This window comes from Ursus americanus, chromosome 22 (genome assembly GCF_024610735.1).
Source record: "Ursus americanus isolate L20-20 chromosome 22, mUrsAme1.1.p, whole genome shotgun sequence".
Taxonomy (NCBI): Eukaryota; Metazoa; Chordata; class Mammalia; order Carnivora; family Ursidae; genus Ursus; species Ursus americanus.
This window is the reverse complement of record NC_142148.1, coordinates 27,018,230-27,038,684: the sequence shown is the minus strand read 5'-3', so window position 1 is coordinate 27,038,684 and position 20,455 is coordinate 27,018,230. Positions and strand designations below refer to the sequence as shown.

Below are 20,455 nucleotides of genomic sequence, written 5' to 3'. Positions count from 1 at the left end.
AAGCTCTCAGTCCCCCGGATGAACCCCTGGTTCCCGCTGCCCCCAAGCAGGCTGCCCCATTCAAAACTCCATAGGATTTGGAAAAACAATGGGAAAAAAACAATGCCAAACAGCTGGACGGACCCCACGCTGGGAAAAGCAGCAGAAGAAGGCGGAAGGCAGCACACCCGGGAGAGGCGCCAGCACTCCTGGGCACCTCCTGTCCAGCGACCGTGTCCCGCAAAACAAGTCCTGCCCTCGCGGGGTTTGCATTCCCGCGGGCTCAGGGAGCGGAAATGCATAGTAACTATGACGCTGATCACAGCAGTCCAAGTATTTGGTGCCCACCCTCCGCCATCCCTGCTCTAACTCGCTTAATTGTCACACTCTGTGAAGTGGGTGGTATCATTTTCCTCAGTTCGCCAAGAAGAAACAGTGGCCCAGAGAGGTTAAGTGACTTGCCCAGAGTCACACAGCTGGTATAGCCAGAATTTAAACCAGTAAACAGGTAAATGAGTAGTAAATCAAACATTCCTCAGTTTCCAGACGGAGGACTGACGTACATTCATCACGTAAGAGACCGGAGTTACCCAGCTGACAAATCAGGATATGGAGGCACGGAGAAATTCAGCTGGTGGCGGGGGAGCGGGATTTAGAGGCGGCCCCCTCTGACTCCAGGGCTGGCAGACACTTCACCCCAAGCTATTCTTGCAATCCACTTCCCCACTCCAGCCAAAGGCAGTCCTAGAACAATCTGCCCCAGGACAGGACAGCCTCTCATTAGTGTCACAGCAGCGGAGCCAGAGCCACCCCAGGGCACAACATCCCCCCAGGCCCCGAGGGAGAAGGGAGGACCGGAGCCAGCTCCCGGCTACAGCGCCCACTTCCCGGGCCTCGAAAGGACTTTCTCTGTCTCTAGAAACAGTTTGGACGCTGCCTCCTCCCCGGTCTCACCCCTCTGCCCCCCCTTTGCTCTCTCTGGGGGTCACTTCGCTTGTGTTCCAATCCCGAACATGGAATCAGAGGGGGGAATGAGGGGAGGAGAGGGAAGGGAAAGGGGAGCTGAAACTTGAGATCCAGCCTTGGTGGGGGAGGTTGGAGAGAGACAGAGAGAGAAAGAGAGAGAGACAGGAAGAGAGGGTTCAGTTGCGTTTGGGGGTTTGGTGCGTGTGCGTGCATGCGTGTGTGTGTGTGTGTGTGTGTGCGCGTGTGTGTGTGCGCGCGCGCGGGGGGGTTGTTTTCTTTCTCAGAGGGAGGGCAGGCCTCCACTGGATAATAAAAGAACTCAGAGGCCAGGCCAAGCGGGGCAGCACGCAGGGCCTGTGCGGGGACAGGGCAGCCGTGGGCAGGGGCGAGGAGGAAGGAAGGGAGCAGGGGGAAGATTCGAGGTGAGGGGGTGTCCGCGGGCGGGAGCAGAGGCGGTGGGAGGAAGCTGAGCAGCTGTGGTATTTGGAGCAAGTATAAATAGCTGCCTGGACAGAGCTCGGCCAAGCAGGGGTTTGTTGCTGCCAGGGCTCGGGGGCAGGCCTGTCCGCAGCTGGCCACGGCGCGCATCCTGGGCGCGGAGCTGGGCGCCTGGGGACCCTGAGCCCACAGCCGTTGCCGTCACCGTCGCCACCGCTCCGGATGCTCTCCCGGCCGGCCATGCTGCTGGGGGGCCTCCTCCTCGCCGTGGCCGCCGTGACCGTGGCTCAAAGGAGGGGGCAGGAGGCGGGCGGGCGCCGCCGGGCACACCGCGTCCAGCACGGCCAGTGCAGCTACACCTTCGTGCTGCCTGAGCCCGAGCCCTGCCCGCCGGAGCCGGAGGCTTTCGGGGGCTCCAACAGCCTCCAGAGGGACTCGCCGGCGGCCGCGCTGAACCTAGGGGACTGGCCGGCCCAGCGAGTGCGACAGCTGGAGAAGGTGCTGGAGAACAACACAGAGCAGCTACAGAAGGTAAGGGCTGGGCCGGCAGGGGCGCAGCGGGGGGAGGCGCGGGGGCCTGTCTCAACGGGGAGGTGGGGTGTCCTCCCCAGAGGCCTTTCCTGGCACAAAGTCCAGGCTGATCAAACCCATGTCTCTGAACTGTACGGACTGTAGTAATGAGGAACAGAGAGGGACAGGGATGGCCCTGATGCCACACAGCAAGATGAAGGCAGGCTCTGAGCTGGAAACCTGGCTCCCTCACAGCCATTCATTCACTCATCTGAGCAAAATCCACTGAGTTCAGATCATGGGCCCGGCCCATTCGAGGTGCCAGGGATATAACAGTATACAGCAGTACGTCCCCTGCTGGACTGGTGGGGGAAAGAAGCCATAAAGAGATGAGCGATAAATATCTGCTAAGTCAGATAGTGAAGCGAAAAGAAGGATGGAAGAGGGCAAGTGGTGACGGGGTGGCCCTGTGAGGTCAGATAATCTGAGAGGACTTCTCGGAGGAGGTGACGTTTAAACTCAGAGAACAAGTGAGGTAATGGAGCAGCCCACGTGTGTACCTGTGGGGAGGGCGTTCGCTACAAAGTGGCCACCAAGTGCAAAGTCTACAAGGTGGGAATGCAGTCAGGATGCCTGTAGGACCGCGGGGACCAGTACGGCTGGAGCAGAGAAGGAGGGGAGAAGGGGGCAAGTGAGTGAGCAGATCTGAGAGGGGAGGGGAGGCAGGTTGTGTCGGGCCTTGGGGGTCCCTGGGAGGACTTTGGCTCTTGCTCTGAGCATCGCCGGAGCCAGTGCAGGCCTTGGAACAGGGGAGACACAGCTGATTCGTTCTGAACAAAATACACCATAGGGGCCAGGGTGCACGCTGGGAGCCCAAGGAGGAGGCTGCTCGGCTGCCAGGCCAGAGTGGATGGAGGCCTGGATGGAGCAGGACCGGGCTGGGGACATCCTGCTTCATTCTGCAGGGGGGCTAATCGGCCCTGCTGGTGAACTGGGTATGGGCTGGCAGAGAGTGAGGACTTGAGGACACCCCACCCACCCCCCCGCCGCCAGCTGCTCTGGCCCAAGGCCAGGACCTCTCTAGAGTCTTCTGTCCTCATTCTTTCAGCAAACACTCTGAGCACCCACTGTGTGCCAGGCCCTCGACAAGGCACTGGGCACAGAGATGAACAAAGCCGGTGTGGCCCTGCCCAGGCGTGGGGGCAGGAAAGGTGTCCTGCGGGTTCCAGGAGGGGGCTGGCAGGGGCGCCCAAGTAGGAGCAACCAAGGGAGAGAATGAGACCCAGGCCCCTGGTGCAGAAGAGAGTCTGAGCCGCGGCACAGGGTGAAGGGAGGTGGCCCGATTCCTAGAGCCGTCGGATGTATTGAACAGCACCCAGCCACTGGCAAGGTGCCTCTCCACGGAGTAGTGCCTTCTTACACCTTGGTTTCCAAACTGTTCAGATCATGTGCCCAATCAACAAACAAGGTCCACTCCCCTGATAGGTACACGTTTATTTAATATTTTTGCACATGTACCCATGTTAATATAAGTACAGGGAATTAAAAAAATGAACTGGAACCTTCCATTTTCAAAAAGATGACCTACAAAATCATGTAAATTGAAGTTCTGATAGTTTCCTCCGTTTTCCAAAGGATTGCCTAGAACACGCCCTGGGTTCAGCCATCCCACGGTGGAGAGACAGCCCCACACATACCTAACCCACGTGCTTTGCACACCCTTGCATATACGTTCATGTGATTGCACACTTAACCTCCTGTCTTATTCCTGCCCTGACCTCAGCCCCCCACTCACCATCTTCCCATCGTCCCTTGCCCACCTGCCCTCCCACCCACCTGCCCTGCGACACTGTCAGCCGGCCACCATCCCACCTCAAGCTCCCCTGGAGGAAGTTCTTGGCCTTACACGCTGGAGCCAACCCAGTGGGGGCTCCATGCGGCCCTGAAATCTGTGTGTTTCCCATTCCGTGAGGGTCATTCCAAACCTCACCTTCTTCTCAAGCCTCCATCTTTACTGCCGTCCTCCTGTCAACAGACCAATGACCTCCTGCTTCAATGGAAATGGGGACGAAGGGAGAGCCACTCTGCAGCTGGCTGCCCCACACTGGCAGGGTCACCCGTCCATCCACCAGTCCCCAGGACTTTTCTCCAGTTCAGAAGGAAGGGGTTCCTCCATGGGCCAAGGCCACTCTTCCTTCCCAGAATGCAGATCCCATCCCCCTGCAGCCCCTGAACCTCCCCCAGTCAACTATTCCCTCCAACTATCCCCTCAGTGTTTGATCCCGTCTAAGGATCTCCCATGGTAATAAAAAAAAAAAAAGAAAAAGGAAAGGGAACAGGAAGAGGAAGGAGGAGTAGAGGAAATAAGCCTGTCCCCCAATCCATACCCTCCGATTCTGGCCTGGCTCTCAGAAGTCCACACGCTCTGCCTCCACTTCCTCACATCCCATGTACTTCTTCCCCCAGAAGTCGCATCCCACATGCCACCTTCCACATCCAGTGGCCACGGCTCAGTCTTCCTCATACTTGATCTCCTGACAAATTTAATGTTGCTGACCAGTACCATCCTTCCAGAAAGTCTCCATCAGCAAGTCCTCAGCCACTTCTGACCTACCTCCCCACGGCTTTCCCTCCCTCCACAGCCCCACCCTGCACCGGCCACCTCCATCTCCTACCTGGACAGTCATCATGGCAGCCGCTCTGGGCTCCCTATTTCCATCCTGGCCCCCACAGTCCGTTCCCTCAGCAGACAGAGGGATCCTAAGTTAGGTCCTATCCCTCCTCTGCTTAAAACCCTCCTGGGGCTCCCATCTCTTTGGAATAAATCCTTAGTCCCTAGAACACCCCCAGTCCCAGGAGCCCACATGGCTCACCCAACCCCCCTTGGGTCTCTGCTTAAATGTCACCTCCCTAGAGAGGCTCTCCCTGTCCACTCCATTTAAAACAGACACCCTCCCTCTGTCACTCTGTATCCCCTCAACCCGGCTTTGGTTTTGTCTCTTAGCACTTCTCGCTACGCATTCGCAAAGCCCTTCTGTGGGTCTGTACGCTCCCAGACAGCAAGGATCACACCTGCTTTGTTCACTACTGAGTGCCCAGAGCCGAGCACATCGCCTGGCATTGATCAGGTGCTCCTTACACGTCTGCGGAGTGAACGAGCACACGGATTCATGAACGTCCTTGAGTCCCTCCGGTGGCTTTGGGCCTCCCCCACCCTGAAGTGCCAGTGTTTCCCAGGACTCCATCCCCACTCTTCCTTTCCTCTCACACTTCATGGCACTGCCCCCAGGGCTGCCCCCACCGCTCCTGTGGCCCCATCTCCCACCTGCCCCATGATGATGCCAAATCGGCATCTGATAGTCTCCTGAGCCCCAAACCCATGACCCTGACCTCGCAGATGTCTCCCCCCGAGAGGCCATGGTGCCTCGACCCCGAAGCTGCCTGACACTCAGCTCTTCCCTCCCTGCCCACCTGTCTCTGTTTAAGGCCTTCCACGGCCCTGCGGTGTGCTTCATGCGCCCGGCCCCAGACAGCAAGCTCCCGCCCTTCTTGTGGCCTTGGCTTCTCTCCTTGTGGTGTATCCTCCAGCCTCCCCAGCTGCCACCCCGCTCAGGCCTTGTCACCTCTCCACTGGCTTCTCTACCCCAAGCCTCACCCACTCATCCCTCTTTGACTCCCCTGGGTGCCTGGTGCTTGGGCAACATTGGCTGAGCTGAAGGATGAATTTAAACCAGTGGCTTTCAGGCCGGGTCCCCCGGGCCTCCTCTTCCCCTTGAAGTGCAATGCCCTGTCCAGATGTCCATGGGGCACCTCGGGGCAGAGAGTGCCGGTGCGGAGTCAGGCCGACCTGAGTTCACGGCCCAGGCTGGCACTTGCCACACGGCTGTGGATGAGCAAGTCTCAAGTTTGCCCACCTGCAAAATGGAGCAAAGGGCAACATGCCGGGGGATGGCCGGGAGGACCACAGAGACGGCTCCCAGGCCGCTCTCAGCCCACTGCCCAGGCAGAGTGCGTGCTCCGTGAAGACCACGCCAGATGCAGTGGATCAATGGGCGTTTACTTCATTCAACCACATCTGTAGTTTGAGCCTGGCACAGCGGGGGGAGGGCAGTTCAACCTCAGACAAGTCAGTCCAATGGCCCCAGTCCGACAATAGTCTGGGCTGGGAGTGTCGCGGGTCTGCGCTAGTGTTCTTCAGGGCTCCCCAATCCTGCCTGTCTCTGCTGGGGTCCAAGCAGGTGTTTACTCTGCCATCTCCTGGGTAAAGTCCCCTTGGCTGAACGCCCCCTTCATGCCCCTCGGGCTGGGCATATCTCGAGTCTTTGAAACTCGAAGCCTTCTTCTTGGTTTCCGCGGTAACATCCCAGAGGAGGAAAAAAAATGATTTCAAAATATTCTGACGTAGAGCACCGTCATCACCACCATTGCCATTGGGGATTACTGGGGATGACTGGAGAGGACTGGCCTCCCCAGACCAAGCTCTCGGCAAGATTCCAATCATCAGGGTGGGCCCAGGGGAGACCCGCCCTGCTGCAGGCCTCCAGTGGCCAGCCCCTGCTCAGCCCGTGCCCCTGACTCCAGCCCCTGCCCCCCCCTTCCCCCGGCACGCAGGTGAGGAACCAGGCCAGGGAGGGGAAGGGATTGCCACAGTCAGCCAGCAGTGACAGCCAGCCTGGACCCTCACTCCAAACTTTGGGTCCTTTCTCATGACTCTGGAGGGTGCCAGGGAGGTGGGGGAAGCAAGAGCCGAAAGATGGTGGGGTGTTCCCTAGTGCCTCAGAATTCCTGAATCCCAGACACTCACTCTCTTCTCCCGGCCCGGAGCTGGCCAGCTGGCTCGTGTCCTCCTGCCTACGCTCAGAGACCACGGGCGCGGGGGGGGGGGGGGGGCGGGGGGCTCCCTCTCTCCCTTCTTCACTCCCTTCCCCTGTACCCCACCCCATTTCTTCCTTCTACTCTTCTCCCCTTCCTCCACCTCTTCTCTGCTCCCCCTCCTCTCTCCCCCTGGAAAGCCTCTGCCCTAATGACTCACGTCTGGAGTCCGCTATCGGTGGGCTGGGCCGCCCCTCAGCTCCTGGCTCTGCGCCACTCCTCATCTGGGCCGAAAGCTGCAGCCAGGAATGTCGAGGGGGTGGGCAGACAGAGCCAGCGGGGGGTGGGGGGGCAGGCTTCCCCAGCAGGCTGTGCAGCACAGGGACAAGTCATGTGGCCTCCTGGGTACACTGCCTGTGTGACCTAGGGCTGGCCCTGTGCTCGGTGCCTCATCAGAAGGACGAGAGAGTTTGATGCGGGCTGAAGTGAAGCAGAGCCGGGAAAGCATCTACCTGCCCCAGGTGCTCAGGGAAAGGTCCCTCTTGTTACTGTCCTCTTCTGAGTTGACCCTGGTCTCTGCCAGAAAGTGCCCTACTCTGCCTTCTCCCAGGCAGCACCCATTCTACAGATGAGGAGGGCAGGAAAACCAAGGCCCGACACAAGCACGCAGGCTCCCTGGCCCACCCCCAGCACCCGAGGGCTGCCCCGCTTCCTCTGAGCTGCTGGAGTCCCAGGGGCAGGGCAGACGTCAAACCCCAAAACCGTGGGGCCTTCTGTTCTCTCCCCTGTACCAGTGACTGTTGGCCCTCTCCACTCACCTCTGCATGTGTCTCTGCCTCTCCCTCTTTATCTCTGTGTCTCTTTGCCTCTTGTGGGTCTCTCTCTTAGGGCCTTCACGGTGGCCCTGACACTGCCTCTAACTCTGGGGGTGTCTTTGCCACTCGGTGACTCACTCTCTTGTCTGGCGGCATCTCCCTGAGGTCTCTCCCTGTCTCCCTCTCAGATCCTCCTTCCCTTCCCACCCACCCCACCCCCCCCCCGCAGCCGGCCAGGCCAGCCCTCCGGTCTCCACCTTCCTGGGTGTCCACAGGCTCTGTCCACCCCGCGGGACCCAGGACACACAAGCCAATGACCAGGGCCCACCCCTCAGTCAGGGTGCTCCGCTGGGGCCTCTTTCTCTTCCCTCTCTGCACCCCAAAGCCAAGGGGGAGGGGGAGGGGCTGGACAGGAGCCTCCCAACCTGGCACTGCCCCCAGCCTCTGCTGCTCACTCCAGATGCCTGACGCCAAACCTCACAAGAGCTCAAGACCTCAGGCCGGCGCTTGCGAGGCCCTCCCTGGCTAATTGTGGGTCAATAGCGCATCCAGCAGAGCGCATCGTGGGTTCCTGGCCCAGCCCAAGACCCTCCCAGACCGGCCCGGGACTCCCAGCTGCCCCGGCCTCCCCAGGCTGCCCGTAAATTCTTGGCATTTTCGGCCTTCGGTTATCCAAACAAGAAATGAATCTCAGTTGCCGAACAGAATGTCTTGGGGTTTGGTTTCCTACCCTCACCGCTGGCTGCTTTCTAAGCAGTTTGGGGCTGGTTGGGGGGTGGGGAGGGGGACAACAGCATCTGCTTCTTGGAGAAATGGGGTTATTTTTCCAAGAAGGGAGCCTAGAAATGGCTGACGCAGATGCCCTTGGCCTAGCAATGACCGAGGGAGCCACGGGGGCAATGGCCCCCGAGAGGAACAGGTTTATTTGTTCAAGCTCTTTGGCCAGGCCATCCCATGGGGGCAGTGCCGCGCGTTTCTGGCTCTCTCCTCAGAGGCCCCACAGCTCGCTGGGCTGGGATGCACACAGACCCTCTCCCCCATTGTCTGCTACGCAGGAAATGTGAGAAAACAGACCTCCAGGTCAGCCCCCTGAGTCTGCACCTCTGGCCTTGGAGCGCTTGCTTAACCTCAGGGTCAGCTCTGCAATGTCTGGAATGGACCCAGAGTTGGGGGGGGGTCATGTCCCAGTGGTGCCACTGACCAGCTGTGGGACCCCGGGCAAGACACCTGCATCAATTGGTTTCTCCGTAAAGTGGACTCAAAACACTCACCGCCCCCTAGAGAGAGTGCAGGATGAAAGAAAGATCACAGAATTTAAGGCCAGCATTTATTGAGCACTAACTGTGTGCCTTGTGAGAATTCCTGCATTTGAGGGGCGCCTGGGTGGCTCAGTTGTTGGGCGTCTGCCTTTGGCTCAGGGCGTGATCCCAGCATTCTGGGATCGAGTCCCACATCGGGCTCCTCTGCTGGGAGCCTGCTTCTTCCTCTCCCACTCCCCCTGCTGTGTTCCCTCTCTCGCTGGCTGTCTCTCTCACTGTCAAACAAATAAATCAAATCTTTAAAAAAAAAAAAAAAGGGTTCCTGCATTTGAGTCTCACAGCGGGCCTCTGAAACAAGATTGTTTGCCCCTTAACAGATGAGGAAACTGAGGCACCAAGTGGTTAGGTGACTTGCCCCCAGGTCACAGGGCCAGAAAGGATGAGGTCAGATTTGACCCTCAGGCTGTCCGCTGGCAGAACTCGCGCTCTGGGCACTTAGGCACTTAGGCCAGTTTTCCAGACAAGTCCGTTTTGGCCTGGTCCCCGGATACCCAGCTGGGGCCTGCAGAGCAGAGAGGACCCTGGCCACCCAAGAGAAACTCACCGATGCTAGATTTTTCCCTTCCCCAAGAGCCGCTCAGTCAACGAGGGCTTCTGGAAGGCTCTCCTGCCAGAGCAGATTCAGTTAGCTCCTCAGCCAGCGTCAGCAGCTCTTGAAAGCCAAGGGGACCCAGAACCTCCACTTGGGCATCCTCGCCATTGTGTCCCCCATCCTTGGCCAGGGCCCAGAGCAAATCCCACAGAGGCAGAGCGTGGACCTTGGAGCCCCCTCCCCTCCCACAGACTCAATTTGAACCCCAGCTGCTCCCCTGCTTGTTGGCTGTGTGTTCTCAATCACTTCGCCACTCTGTGCCTCAGTTTCCTGATCTGTGAAATGGGGAAAGCGATAGAAGCCGCTTTGCAGGTTATCGTGATGACATGAGTTCACACACGCGCGGGGTTGGGTAGGTGCCTGGCACAGAGGAAGAGACGGGCGGGGTCAGGGACGGATGACAAGCCTGGAGCGCACGGCACAGTGAGGCGGTCCGCTTTGGAGCGAGCACAGGAATTCAACCGCAGCTTCTCCGCATCGTGCCTTGTGTGATCTTAGGAAAGTCCCCTTTTCCCCTCCCTGGACCTCAGTTTCCTCATCTGCAAAGTAGGGATTGTTAACACAAGTACCTCAGATGAGGACAGAATAAGGCAAGCAGGTAGAGATCCGGTGGGGTCCATGGGCTAGATTATGACTGGGGACCCTGAAGCTTGGACAGAGGAGCAGAGCCTTGGAAGCTTAGACCAGCAGAGCCCTGTGGCCCTTCACTCCTGACTCCCGTCCATCACTCTGGGGTCTGCGGTGTGACCACCTGGTGGGGCTAAAGGAAGGAAGATAGACTACAAATGGGCCCCCTGCGAGCAAAGATGAGCAGGAAAGGGGCTGCAGATAGGGCAGCTGGGACCCCTCCTCCAGAGTTCAGTAGACCCAGGTTCCAGTCCCACCTCTACCTCCTGCCAACAACCTACTTGCTTTTCTAAGCTTTTGAACTTTCAGCGTGCAAACACTGGGCAATTGGGTTGTGTGTGAGGACACAGGGGAAAAAATCCCCTGTCATCCCAATTCCCTGGTCATCTCCCGGTTCATTTCCTTGCAGTTTATTCTCTGCATTTTAAATGTCTACGGAAATGTTTTAGAAGTACAAAAGATAGAGAGAAAAATCAAATAAAACTCCTCGTTCCCACAACCCAGCTTAAGAAACAAAAGCTTTCCAATGCCGCTCAGCTCCTTCCCCTCTCCTGCTTCCTCCCCCGCCAGAGAGGGTTACTGTAAATTCGGTGTGGGTAACATCTCACCCCACCCTAACCAATGTATAACATTTGTTTCCTATATAAATGGTGTCGCGTGATCTAGATCTTTCTACAATTTGCTTTTGTCCGATCAGCCTTATAGCTGTGAGAGGTAAAATTCTGCAAATGTGGGAAAGGCCTGAGCCTCAGCTTTTCCAGCTGTAAACTGGGGACGGCGGTAAGCTCATGCCTGGGTTTGCAGGAGGCCGAGATGACCAGTGCATGCCAAGGTCTGGCCCGCACCTGCTGCGGCTTCCGCTCGTGGGGAGGTTTCCCCTCTCTTCTGGGGCGAGTGTGATGCTGGGGCAGATGCAGATGTCCTCTGGGCCGGGCACTGCCTGCTCTACGTGTCACACAAATACGATCCATCAAACCTCACAACATCCTAAACGGCGAGGACTACAACGATCCCCTTCTATTAAGGGGACACTGAGGCCCAGAGGGTTCGCGCAGCTAAGAAATGAGGGAGGTGGATTTGAACCCAGTCAGGGGCTGGGTCCGGACCTCGTACGTAAGTACCAGGTGGACTGCCTCTCTATGCCCCCCATCTTACAGATGGGGACAGCGACCCTGGGCATGGGGAGTGACTCAATTATATATATTCACCCCGAAGTCAGTGGCAGGGGTTGGATCAGAATTCAGGGCTCCTGACACCCAGCTGAGGGCATCATGTGGCTCCTCCCTGTAGCAACACGACACACTGCCTGTCATGAACCTCGTGCCAAGTTAATGCGTGCTTACAGTTCTGAAGTTCTGAGGTTGCACGCAGGCACGCATGCACACGTGCACAGGTGAAATGTTGTTTCTCCATCCACCCAATCGCCCCTTCCACCGATGTTTATTGAGAGCTTGCAGCGCTAGGCATTGTGTGGGGATGAGGATTCCGTGGTAAGCAAAGGAGGCTCAATCCCTCCCCTCTGGGAGCGGGGGAGAGACACCAACCTAGTAATTTCTCATGTGTAATGATCAACCATGATACACGCTGTGAGGAAGGCCTCAACTCTTCTAAGGGTAGATCACGGGGGGACCCAATCTTGATGGAGGAAGGGCACCAGGAGGAAGGACAGAGCTGAGCTCTAAAAGGTAGATTGGCTGTTCTCAGGCAAGGAAGGGAAACGAAAAGCATTCCAGGCACAGGGAATAGCAAGTGCAAAGGCCCTGGGGTAGAATGAACAAGGTGATTTGGAGGAAGTGAAAAGCATTCTTTGTGGCTGAAGCATAGAGAGCCAGGAAAAGTGTGCTCGAGCTGAGACTGGAGAGCTCATTAGGGACCAAACCAGTCCTCCTGGGCCTGACCCTGCTCTCAGGGATCTTGCGTGCTGGGAACTGATGGAACCACTTTTCTGCCCAGCATCCAGTGAGGGTTGCTCTACAATGGGCAGTGGCTCTGGACATCTGGGCCTGCTCCTCCCCTTCTTGCCTACTCCTGATCCCACCTCTGTCACCCTGTTTTCAGGGTCAGCCTCAGACAGCAAAGATCCAAGATGGGTGAGTGGCAAGAGCTCAGCCATTGGGTTCAAATCCTCACTTACCAGCTGTGGGCAATGCTCGGGCTCTCCAGGCCTCTGTTTATTCCTTTGTCGAGTGGGGAACAATCACCCTTTTCCTCCAGGCTGCTGGGAGCCAGACAAGAACAGTTACACAGCGGAGTTGTGCTGGCAGGAAAGCCTGGTGCCACATGGCGAGGTACCCCAGCAAGGCCTCCCTCGGTCTAGAACCTGCTTGGCTCTGTCCCCCAAGGTAGAGCTGGGTCGGGAGGCAGGTGAGTGTGCTGCCAAGCGATCACTTTAGTCAAGGAGACTTTGCAGAAGTGTGGTCTGGTCGGTCTGTTCCCAGACAGCCCGGGTTTGCCCATGACAAGCTGCCTGGCCTCTGACACGTTGCTCAACTATACCGTGCCTCGTCTGTAAAATGGGCTGATAATAGCTCCCACCACAGAGAGTGGCAACAAAGATTTAATAAGCACAGTGGCTAGAACAGAGCCCAGCACACAATATGTGCCAAATACACATTTGCCAAGCAAAATGGACACACCACCCCATTCTGTGTAAGGGCTGGCTCTCAGACGGAAGCGACGTGAGCAGTTACGAGAAATGTGCTTCTTCACTTTCTCTCCATTAAATTCTCAGTCTCTGCACAACGGAGAATAAGGAGGACTTCTCGAATGGGCCCCATTTGAGACAAAACTTCCAAGATCAAGGTTGAGACACAGACAACCACAGAGGGATAGTAGAGCCTTAGGAAGCCAAAGGCCCTGGCAGCCTGTTCCCATCTTCTGAGACGCACCCCAAGTTCAGAGAGCAAATGCAGGCCCGGCCTCCCCTCCCCCTACTCTCCCTTCCCCACTCCCCTCCTCTTCTCCCTGTGGCTTCTTTGACTTGGACAGACACTGGGCAACCCAAACACCCCCCCACCCCCACCCACACCCACCCCCCCCCCCCAACACACACACATACACACACCTCATACGAGGCGAGACTCAGAGAGCAGGACGGCCACAAATATTCGACAAATATTGGTAAGCCCCTACCACGTGCCAGGCACTGCACTAGGCCCGGGGGCGACACCAGCGAACAGGATGGAAGACACCCAGCCCCCTTGGGGCACGGAGTCCAGCACTGGCTTCCTTTATTCCCCTGGCCCTCTGCCAAGCGGGAACAATGAGCCCCATTTTCTGACGAGGCCGCCGAGGCCCAGAGAAGCTCCATCCCTGGCACAGAAAGGAAATGGCAAAGCTGTGACTGGACCAGTGCCTGACTCGGAGCTCCGGGCTCCCGCTAGACTCAGGGCTGCAGCGGGAAATTCGGAGAAGGCCGGCCTGTGCCGGGAATTGTGGGCCGAGCCGAAGAGCGCCTCCCTCCACAGCAGCCTGCTGCTCCCTGGCACGCTCCACCCCTGGCCCCCTGCCCACTCGCTCTCCTCGCTCTCTGAGCCCTGACCCAGAAGAAGAGCCGCAGAGGGGAACGCAGCCAGGAGGAGGGCTGGGTCTGGCTGCTCAAAACCACAGGGTCAGGGCCTGTGTGGGCCCGGAGGGGGGGGAGGAGGGAGGGGGGCAGGGCAGAGGGGGAAGGGCCAACCCTTGGCCACTGGGCTCAGAGCCACAAAGTCAGCCTCGTTGCAAAAATGAGGAAACTGAGTCGTGGGGACGGTGGGGCAGGGGTGCAGTGCGCCCAGCAAGGGGTGTGGCGTCTGGAAGCAAGAGGGTCTGACCCTGCGACCACCGCGGAAGTCGCACATTCCTTACCTATTGTGGTACGACACATTCCCCTCAACACGTAGCGGCACAAAAGAACCACGCACAGTGATCGTCTCTCCGTCTCCGAGGCCAGGAGCCGCTTGAGATGGTAGCTCTAAGGCCAGTCTTTGTCATGCACTTGTGCTCACGGGCCAGCCAGGGCTGTGGTCCTCTGGAGGCTCCCCTGGGGCTGGAGGACCAGCCTCCGGGCAGCCCACTCCCAGGGCTGGTGGGTCGGTGCTGGCCCACAGTTGGGGGGGGGCTCCATTCCTTTGCAGACGGGCCACTCTGCAGGGCTGCTTGAGGGTCCTCGGGACACCGTGGCCTGTCCCTGCAAGCCAGAGAGCCAAGAGGGCGCAAAGCAGAAGCCAAAACGTAGTGACGTAGCCCTGAAAGCCTCCCTCGGACATTCCTACCATGGGTCACAGTCGAAGGGGCCGGTCCCCGCCCAGGGAAGGACCGACGAGACAGGGCATGCCTACCAGGAGGTGGGGTCCTCGGAGTCTGGCTGCCTCAAGGCACCCAGGGAGTGGTGAAGGGTGCGCTCTCTGGAGCCTGAAGGCCTGCGTTCCGAGCCAGCCTCAGCAGCCATGTGACATGGGCGACAGGCTCCGCTTCTCCGTGCTTCCTTTCCTCACCTGCAAGATGGGGATGATGAGAGAGCCAAGGACGAACAGGGCTGTATTTGTCGGGCGCCGGAGGCCAGGCCCACACACACCTAGTGCTTCGGAGACCTGCCTTCGGAGGAGGTCCCGGCCGCTGGGCAGAACCTGGCCCACCCCGCAAGCAGGAGCGAGGCCTGCTCCGGTCGCTGCGCTCTTCCCAGCGCCCCGCACAGGTCCCGACACATCTGAGCCAATTTGTAGACGAGATGAATGAGTGTCATGGTCATTTCTAGAACATTTCTCCTGAAGACAGTGCAGGCTGGCTCCCTGCCTTGCTGTGGGCCTCCCTGTGCTGGGCTGTTCAGTAGCGCACAGTGGCTGCCCTGGCCACCCCTCTACAGTTGTCTCTCCGCTTTCTGGCTTTCTGGCCTCTGTGGCCTCGCCTCACCTCTCCCAGGCCTCTAGCTGGAGCTGGGGCTCGGAGGGGAGGTCCAGACTTCTTTCCAGTAGCCAATTATGCAGTGGAAATCCGGCACCCTTGACGTAAAACCGACCTATTCGTTCTTTCAACAAATATTTACTAAGTGCCTCTCATGTGCCTGGGACCGGTTGAGGCACGGAGGATGTGGCCGTGACCATGGTGGCCGTGACCATGGCAGCCCTGCGCGCCTGGGGTGGATATTCCCGGGGAAAAAATGGACAGCTGGGAAATCACTGCTGTGATTTCAGATGCATGGAGTGCTGTGAAGAGACCAGGCAGCCGCAGTGGGACAAGGAGGAGGGCAGGGGCTCCGTGTTTGCCTTTGATGGCGTGGCCAGGGAACACGTCTCGGGGAGGTGATATTTGTGGGGAGACCCGAGAGTCAGAAAGAGGCTGATGGAGTGCTCCTGAGCTCGAGGCTATGGATGTGTGTTGGGAAGACTCGGTTAGGCAACTCTCGGGCTCCCGTGCCCCCTGCTGCAGCCCCCAGGGCTCCTCCACCAAAACCAGCACTGAAACCGCAGACATGACCTCTGCCAAGGGCCGTTTGTTCACATCACAAGTGTCCACACCCTTGAACTCGGCCGTCCTGCGTCAAGGGACTTTGCCTGACGCAGCCTTGCAGGAGAGCTAGGTGACGTGTGGGCAAGGATATTCCCAGCAGCCCTGGCATGATGGCAAAAGCCTGGAAATGACCGCAGTTGTCGGGGACCCGATGCGCAAACAGTGGTGGCCACAGACGGAGGACCGTACAGCTGTTGAAGCCGTGAGGCGGGTCTGCTGGATGGACGTGCGACAGCCTCCTAACTGTAGACGCGGAAGCAGCAGGTGCAGACGGGGAGCTGACGTTTTATGAGCCCGAAGTGGGGGGGATGTGAGCGTGCTCGCTGCAAGCACATGCAGCCAGTGTCCCTGGAAGGGAACCCCCCGCGTCCTTCAGTGGCCTGTGGGATGGGACCCAGGGCAGGGCTGGCAGAGTCGTTAGCACTCCCCATCCTTTGAGTCTTTGGACTTTGAGCAATGTGCTCATATCACCTATTCCAAAACAAAAATTAGAATTATACAACTACACATTTAAATTGAAACACACACACACATACACACACAGCTATCAAAGTTCTATTCTTTCAGATTTTCACATGTCTGGCTACACTGGGCCACTAGCTCCTATGTGCAGCCTCCTACAATGGGCTTTCCTGATTGGGGCCTCAGTTTCCCCATATGGGAAATAGGGCTGGCTGTGTGGTCCCTCCCATACTTCCTGCCTGGGCTCGGGTCTCTGGGTGGGGGTGGAGGGGCTGCTTTCCTCTACATCATCAGGCCAGGTTCTAATCTCTCCCACCCTGCACCCTGGGGCCTGGGTTCAGCCTGGCTGGCTTCACCCTACTTCCCCCCACCCCCACCTCTAGTGCAGCCCAGTTTGAACCCTGCTCTTTGGGGCCGTTTTGCCTGTTTCCAAAGCACAGACTTTTTTTTTTTTTTAATGATTTTTTTATTATATTATGTTAGTCACCATACAGTACATCCCCGGTTTCCGATGTAAGGCTCGATGATTCATTAGTTGTGTATAACACCCAGCGCACCATGCAATACGTGCCCTCCTTACTACCCATCACCAGCCTATCCCATTCCCCCACCCCCTCCCCTCTGAGGCCCTCAGTTTGTTTCTCATAGTCCATAGTCTCTCATGTTTCATTCCCCCTTCTGATTACCCCCCTTTCTTTATCCCTTTCTTCCCCTACCGATCATCCTAGTTCTTATGTTCCATAGATGAGAGAAATCATATGATAGTTGTCTTTCTCTGCTTGACTTATTTCACTTAGCATTATCTCCTCCAGTGCTGTCCATGTTGTAGCAAATGTTGAGAACTCGTTCTTTCTGATAGTTGAGTAATATTCCATCGTATATATGGACCACAACTTCTTAATCCAGTCATCTGTTGAAGGGCATCTCGGCTCCTTCCACAATTTAGCTATTGTGGACATTGCTGCTATGAACATTGGGGTGCATATGGCCCTTCTCTTCACTACGTCTGTGTCTTTGGGGTAAATACCCAGTAGTGCAATGGCTGGGTCATAGGGTAGCTCAATTTTTAACTTTTTAAGGGACCTCCACACTGTTTTCCAGAGTGGCTGTACCAACTTGCATTCCCACCAACAATGTAGGAGGGATCCCCTTTCTCCACATCCTCTCCAACAATTGTTGTTTCTTGCCTTGTCTATTTTTGCCATTCTAACTGGCGTAAGGTGGTATCTCAGTGTGGTTTTGATTTGAATTTCCTTGATGGCTAATGATTTTGAACATTTTTTCATGTGTCTGTTAGCCATTTGTATGTCTTCATTGGAAAAGTGTCTGTTCATATCTTCTGCCCATTTTTTGATTTGTTTATTTGTTTCTCGTGTATTGAGTTTGAGAAGTTCTTTGTAGATCTTGGATACCAGTCCTTTATCTGTAGTGTCATTCAAAGCACAGACTTTTTTTTCTCCTGGAAAGGAATTTACAAAGAAGCCTGGGTTTCTCTATTAACACAGGAGCCACGGCAGGTTTTTGAGCAGAAGGTGCTGTGACCTGGCTTAGATACACTGGGCTCTTTCTGGCTGCTGGGTGAGGCACGGACTGGGGTCTGGGGAGCATGAGCAGGGGCTGAGGGCACAGCACGATGGGGTGGCGAGGCTGGGAAGCCGCACAAGAGATGATGGAGGCTGGGGTGCCTGGGTGGCACAGCGGTTGAGCGTCTGCCTTCGGCTCAGGGCGTGGTCCCGGCGTTATGGGATCGTGCCCCACATCAGGCTCCTCTGCTGGGAGCCTGCTTCTTCCTCTCCCACTCCTCCTGCTTGTGTTCCCTCTCTCGCTGGCTGTCTCTATCTCTGTCGAATAAATAAATAAAATCTTAAAAAAAAAAAAAAGAGATGATGGAGGCTGGGCGCGGGTAGAAACAGTGGTCAGCTTCTGTCTATGATTCCAGAGTAGGGACCACAGATTGGATGTGGGCTTGCAGGAGGAGGAGTGAAGAAGGGCTCGAAGAGTTTGGGCCTGAGCCATGAGAAGGATGGCATTTGCTCAGAGATGAAATCATTTGACCAAAGTCCCGTAGCTCAGAGCTGGGGAGCTGAGACCAGAAACCATGCTCCCGGCTGCCTCCCTGCAATTTCGTGGGGGTTGTTTTGGGGAGAATCCCTGGCCTTTCTGTACCTTAATAGACACCCCAGCTCATGGAAACCCCTGTTTCTCTTTCGGTCTGATTCAGGCAGAAATCTGAGCAGGGGACCCAGAAACTCAGGCAACAGGCAGAAGCCAACATCAGGGCTTGCCTGGCTCACTCGTGCTTTGTGCTCCCTGGCTGGAGGGCTGCACCCCGGTCCTGCACCCAGTGAGGGGGACAGGGCTTCCACCTGCTTAGCTCCTGCCTTGACCCTCCTGTGCCCGCCAGATCTGACCTTCTGGCTTCCAAAATCAGCAGACCTGGGTATGACTCTAGGGTCTGCCGGCTTGGCAGGTGACCTCAGGGAAGTGACTCCGAGCCGTCATTTACTCATCCATAAAATGGGGGTCAATAGCAGAGCCTCCGTGCAGGGGGACGAGAGGCAATTTCTAAGGCGCCAAACACAACTGGCAATCTTGGGGTGCCATAACGAGTTACTGGGACAACTGCCATCCCCCAAAGGCCCCCAACTTCTGCCCCCACTCTCACTCCTGGCAAAGTCCCACCAGCAAAGGACAGAAGGACCAGAGGCTGGGACAGATGTTCTCTACCAGGACAGAGCCTCCAGCCTTCCCAGGTGTGCTGCAGGCGGAGGTGAGCAGAGCCCCCACGATGACAACAATAGCAACAGCTAAAGTCACTGTGCGCCCAGCACGCGCCAGGCTCAGTCTCACTGATCCCCCCCTCCGAGTCTCATGTGGTAGGCCCCACTACTGTGCCCATTTTACAGCTGGGGAAACTGAGACTGTGAGAGACCACACAGCCAGGAGGCCTCAAAGCTAGATATAAACAGAGGCCGTCTCCAGGCCTGCAGGAAATAAGTACAGTTAAAGCAAGATGAAGATTCCAGAATCTCTTAAGGGGTGATGCAAGGAGAACCTGCTATGGGCCAGGTACCCTCTGGCTTTTTGTCCAGGTGTCTCATTTATCCTTCACACTAATCCCAAAAGGGGGTTTCTTGGTTCCCCCTGGTTCCCCATCTGACAGATAAGGAAATTGAGACTCGGAGCAGAAACACTCCACTCAGGTCCTATGGCCAGTGGGTGGAGAAGTTGGGATTCATACCCAGAGCCTAGAGATCTCATGCTAGAAGCCTTTCCGGCCTCTGGAGGGGTTGCTGCTGGGCCTCATTCCCCTCCAGTGTTCTTCTCACCCAGGGGACCAGTCCCGCACCCTCCTATGAGATCGTGCCCACAGTGACTTAGGGTTAGACACTGTGCAGAGATGCCCTTGACTCCCAAAGGGTCCCACAAATGTTGTGGGAACCCCGGGCACCCACTCCAATGCAGCTCTGGCCAGCTGGGGTCGTGACGGTGGGCTCTCCCCTGCTGGCCTTCCCTGCACAAAAGCTGGAGGTGACAAGCCGTGAGACAGAGCCACACAGTGATATTTATTTCAAAGCTGATTCTTCCAGGAGGAGAGGTGTCCAATACATTCATTCATTCTACCAAACAAGCATCCACGGAGCACCTATGAATTGCCAGACACCCTCCGAGGCTCCAGAAGCAAAGGCAGGCCAGTCCCCCTGCACTCTGGGGGGGAGTTGCTCCACTGAGGGGGCATCGGTGAGAAGGGTCTGCAGAGGTCTTAACTTTCCCTGTGCCCTGGGCCTCTCTGGCATCTGGCAAAGCTCTGGACCCTCTCTCTGAAAGATTTTTTCAAATGTAAAATTAAATGCATTGGTTTACAAAGGAAACACATTGCCTTGAGATACAGATTATCTAAATACTTCTTAAACAGTTGTGATAGCATCCTCTCTTGCTCCTGGGCTAATACAGTAAATAACAGAATCCAATGATCTAGTGCCCGAGACCTCACAATGAGTGTAAACAATATGTCCTGAAAGTCCGCAGTCACTGTGGTGAGACACGAGAATGTCTGGGGTGTCTCCTGGTGACAGTCACGGGCGTTGGTACGACCACGGTAGCAGTCTATGGCCCATATTCCTTGCTGTGGGAAGGGCTCGGTTCAGCTAGAGATGAGCGGGCCCACTGCGGCAAATGTTCTGCATCTTGCTGGTCTCACCCAAAAGTATAACTGGGACCTCTTTTTAGATCAACCTCCGATGAAGGTCAACCTCCTTCTTTTTAACAGTTGCCTGGTCATTCATGACAGCCATACTGGGGTTGGTCTTGTGCTGATTATGTAATAAGCCCCAGACCCTTTACACAGGTCGTCTCAGGAATCCTCCTCCTCCCGACATCGCAGAGATAGGAGCCGTGATGACCTCCATGCTAGAGAAGAAGCCCAGACAGGTAGAGGGACCTGCCCA

General features: G+C 56.7%; 1 protein-coding gene across 4 annotated transcripts in view; it reads left to right on the top strand.

Moving 5' to 3' along the window:
- The first annotated feature begins 1,353 nt into the window (after positions 1 to 1,353).
- ANGPT4 (angiopoietin 4) overlaps positions 1,354 to 20,455 on the top strand; it is a 42,888-nt gene continuing 23,786 nt past the window's right edge. For 2 of the 4 annotated variants that reach the window (XM_087853707.1, XM_087853706.1), the window contains exon 1: positions 1,354 to 1,914. In XM_087853707.1, the coding sequence (XP_087709833.1) occupies positions 1,606 to 1,914 (309 nt within the window). In that variant the 5' untranslated portion in view covers positions 1,354 to 1,605. The remainder of the gene's footprint in view (positions 1,915 to 20,455) is intronic. The other 2 variants (XM_087853705.1, XM_045807609.2) reach the window with 2 other exon arrangements.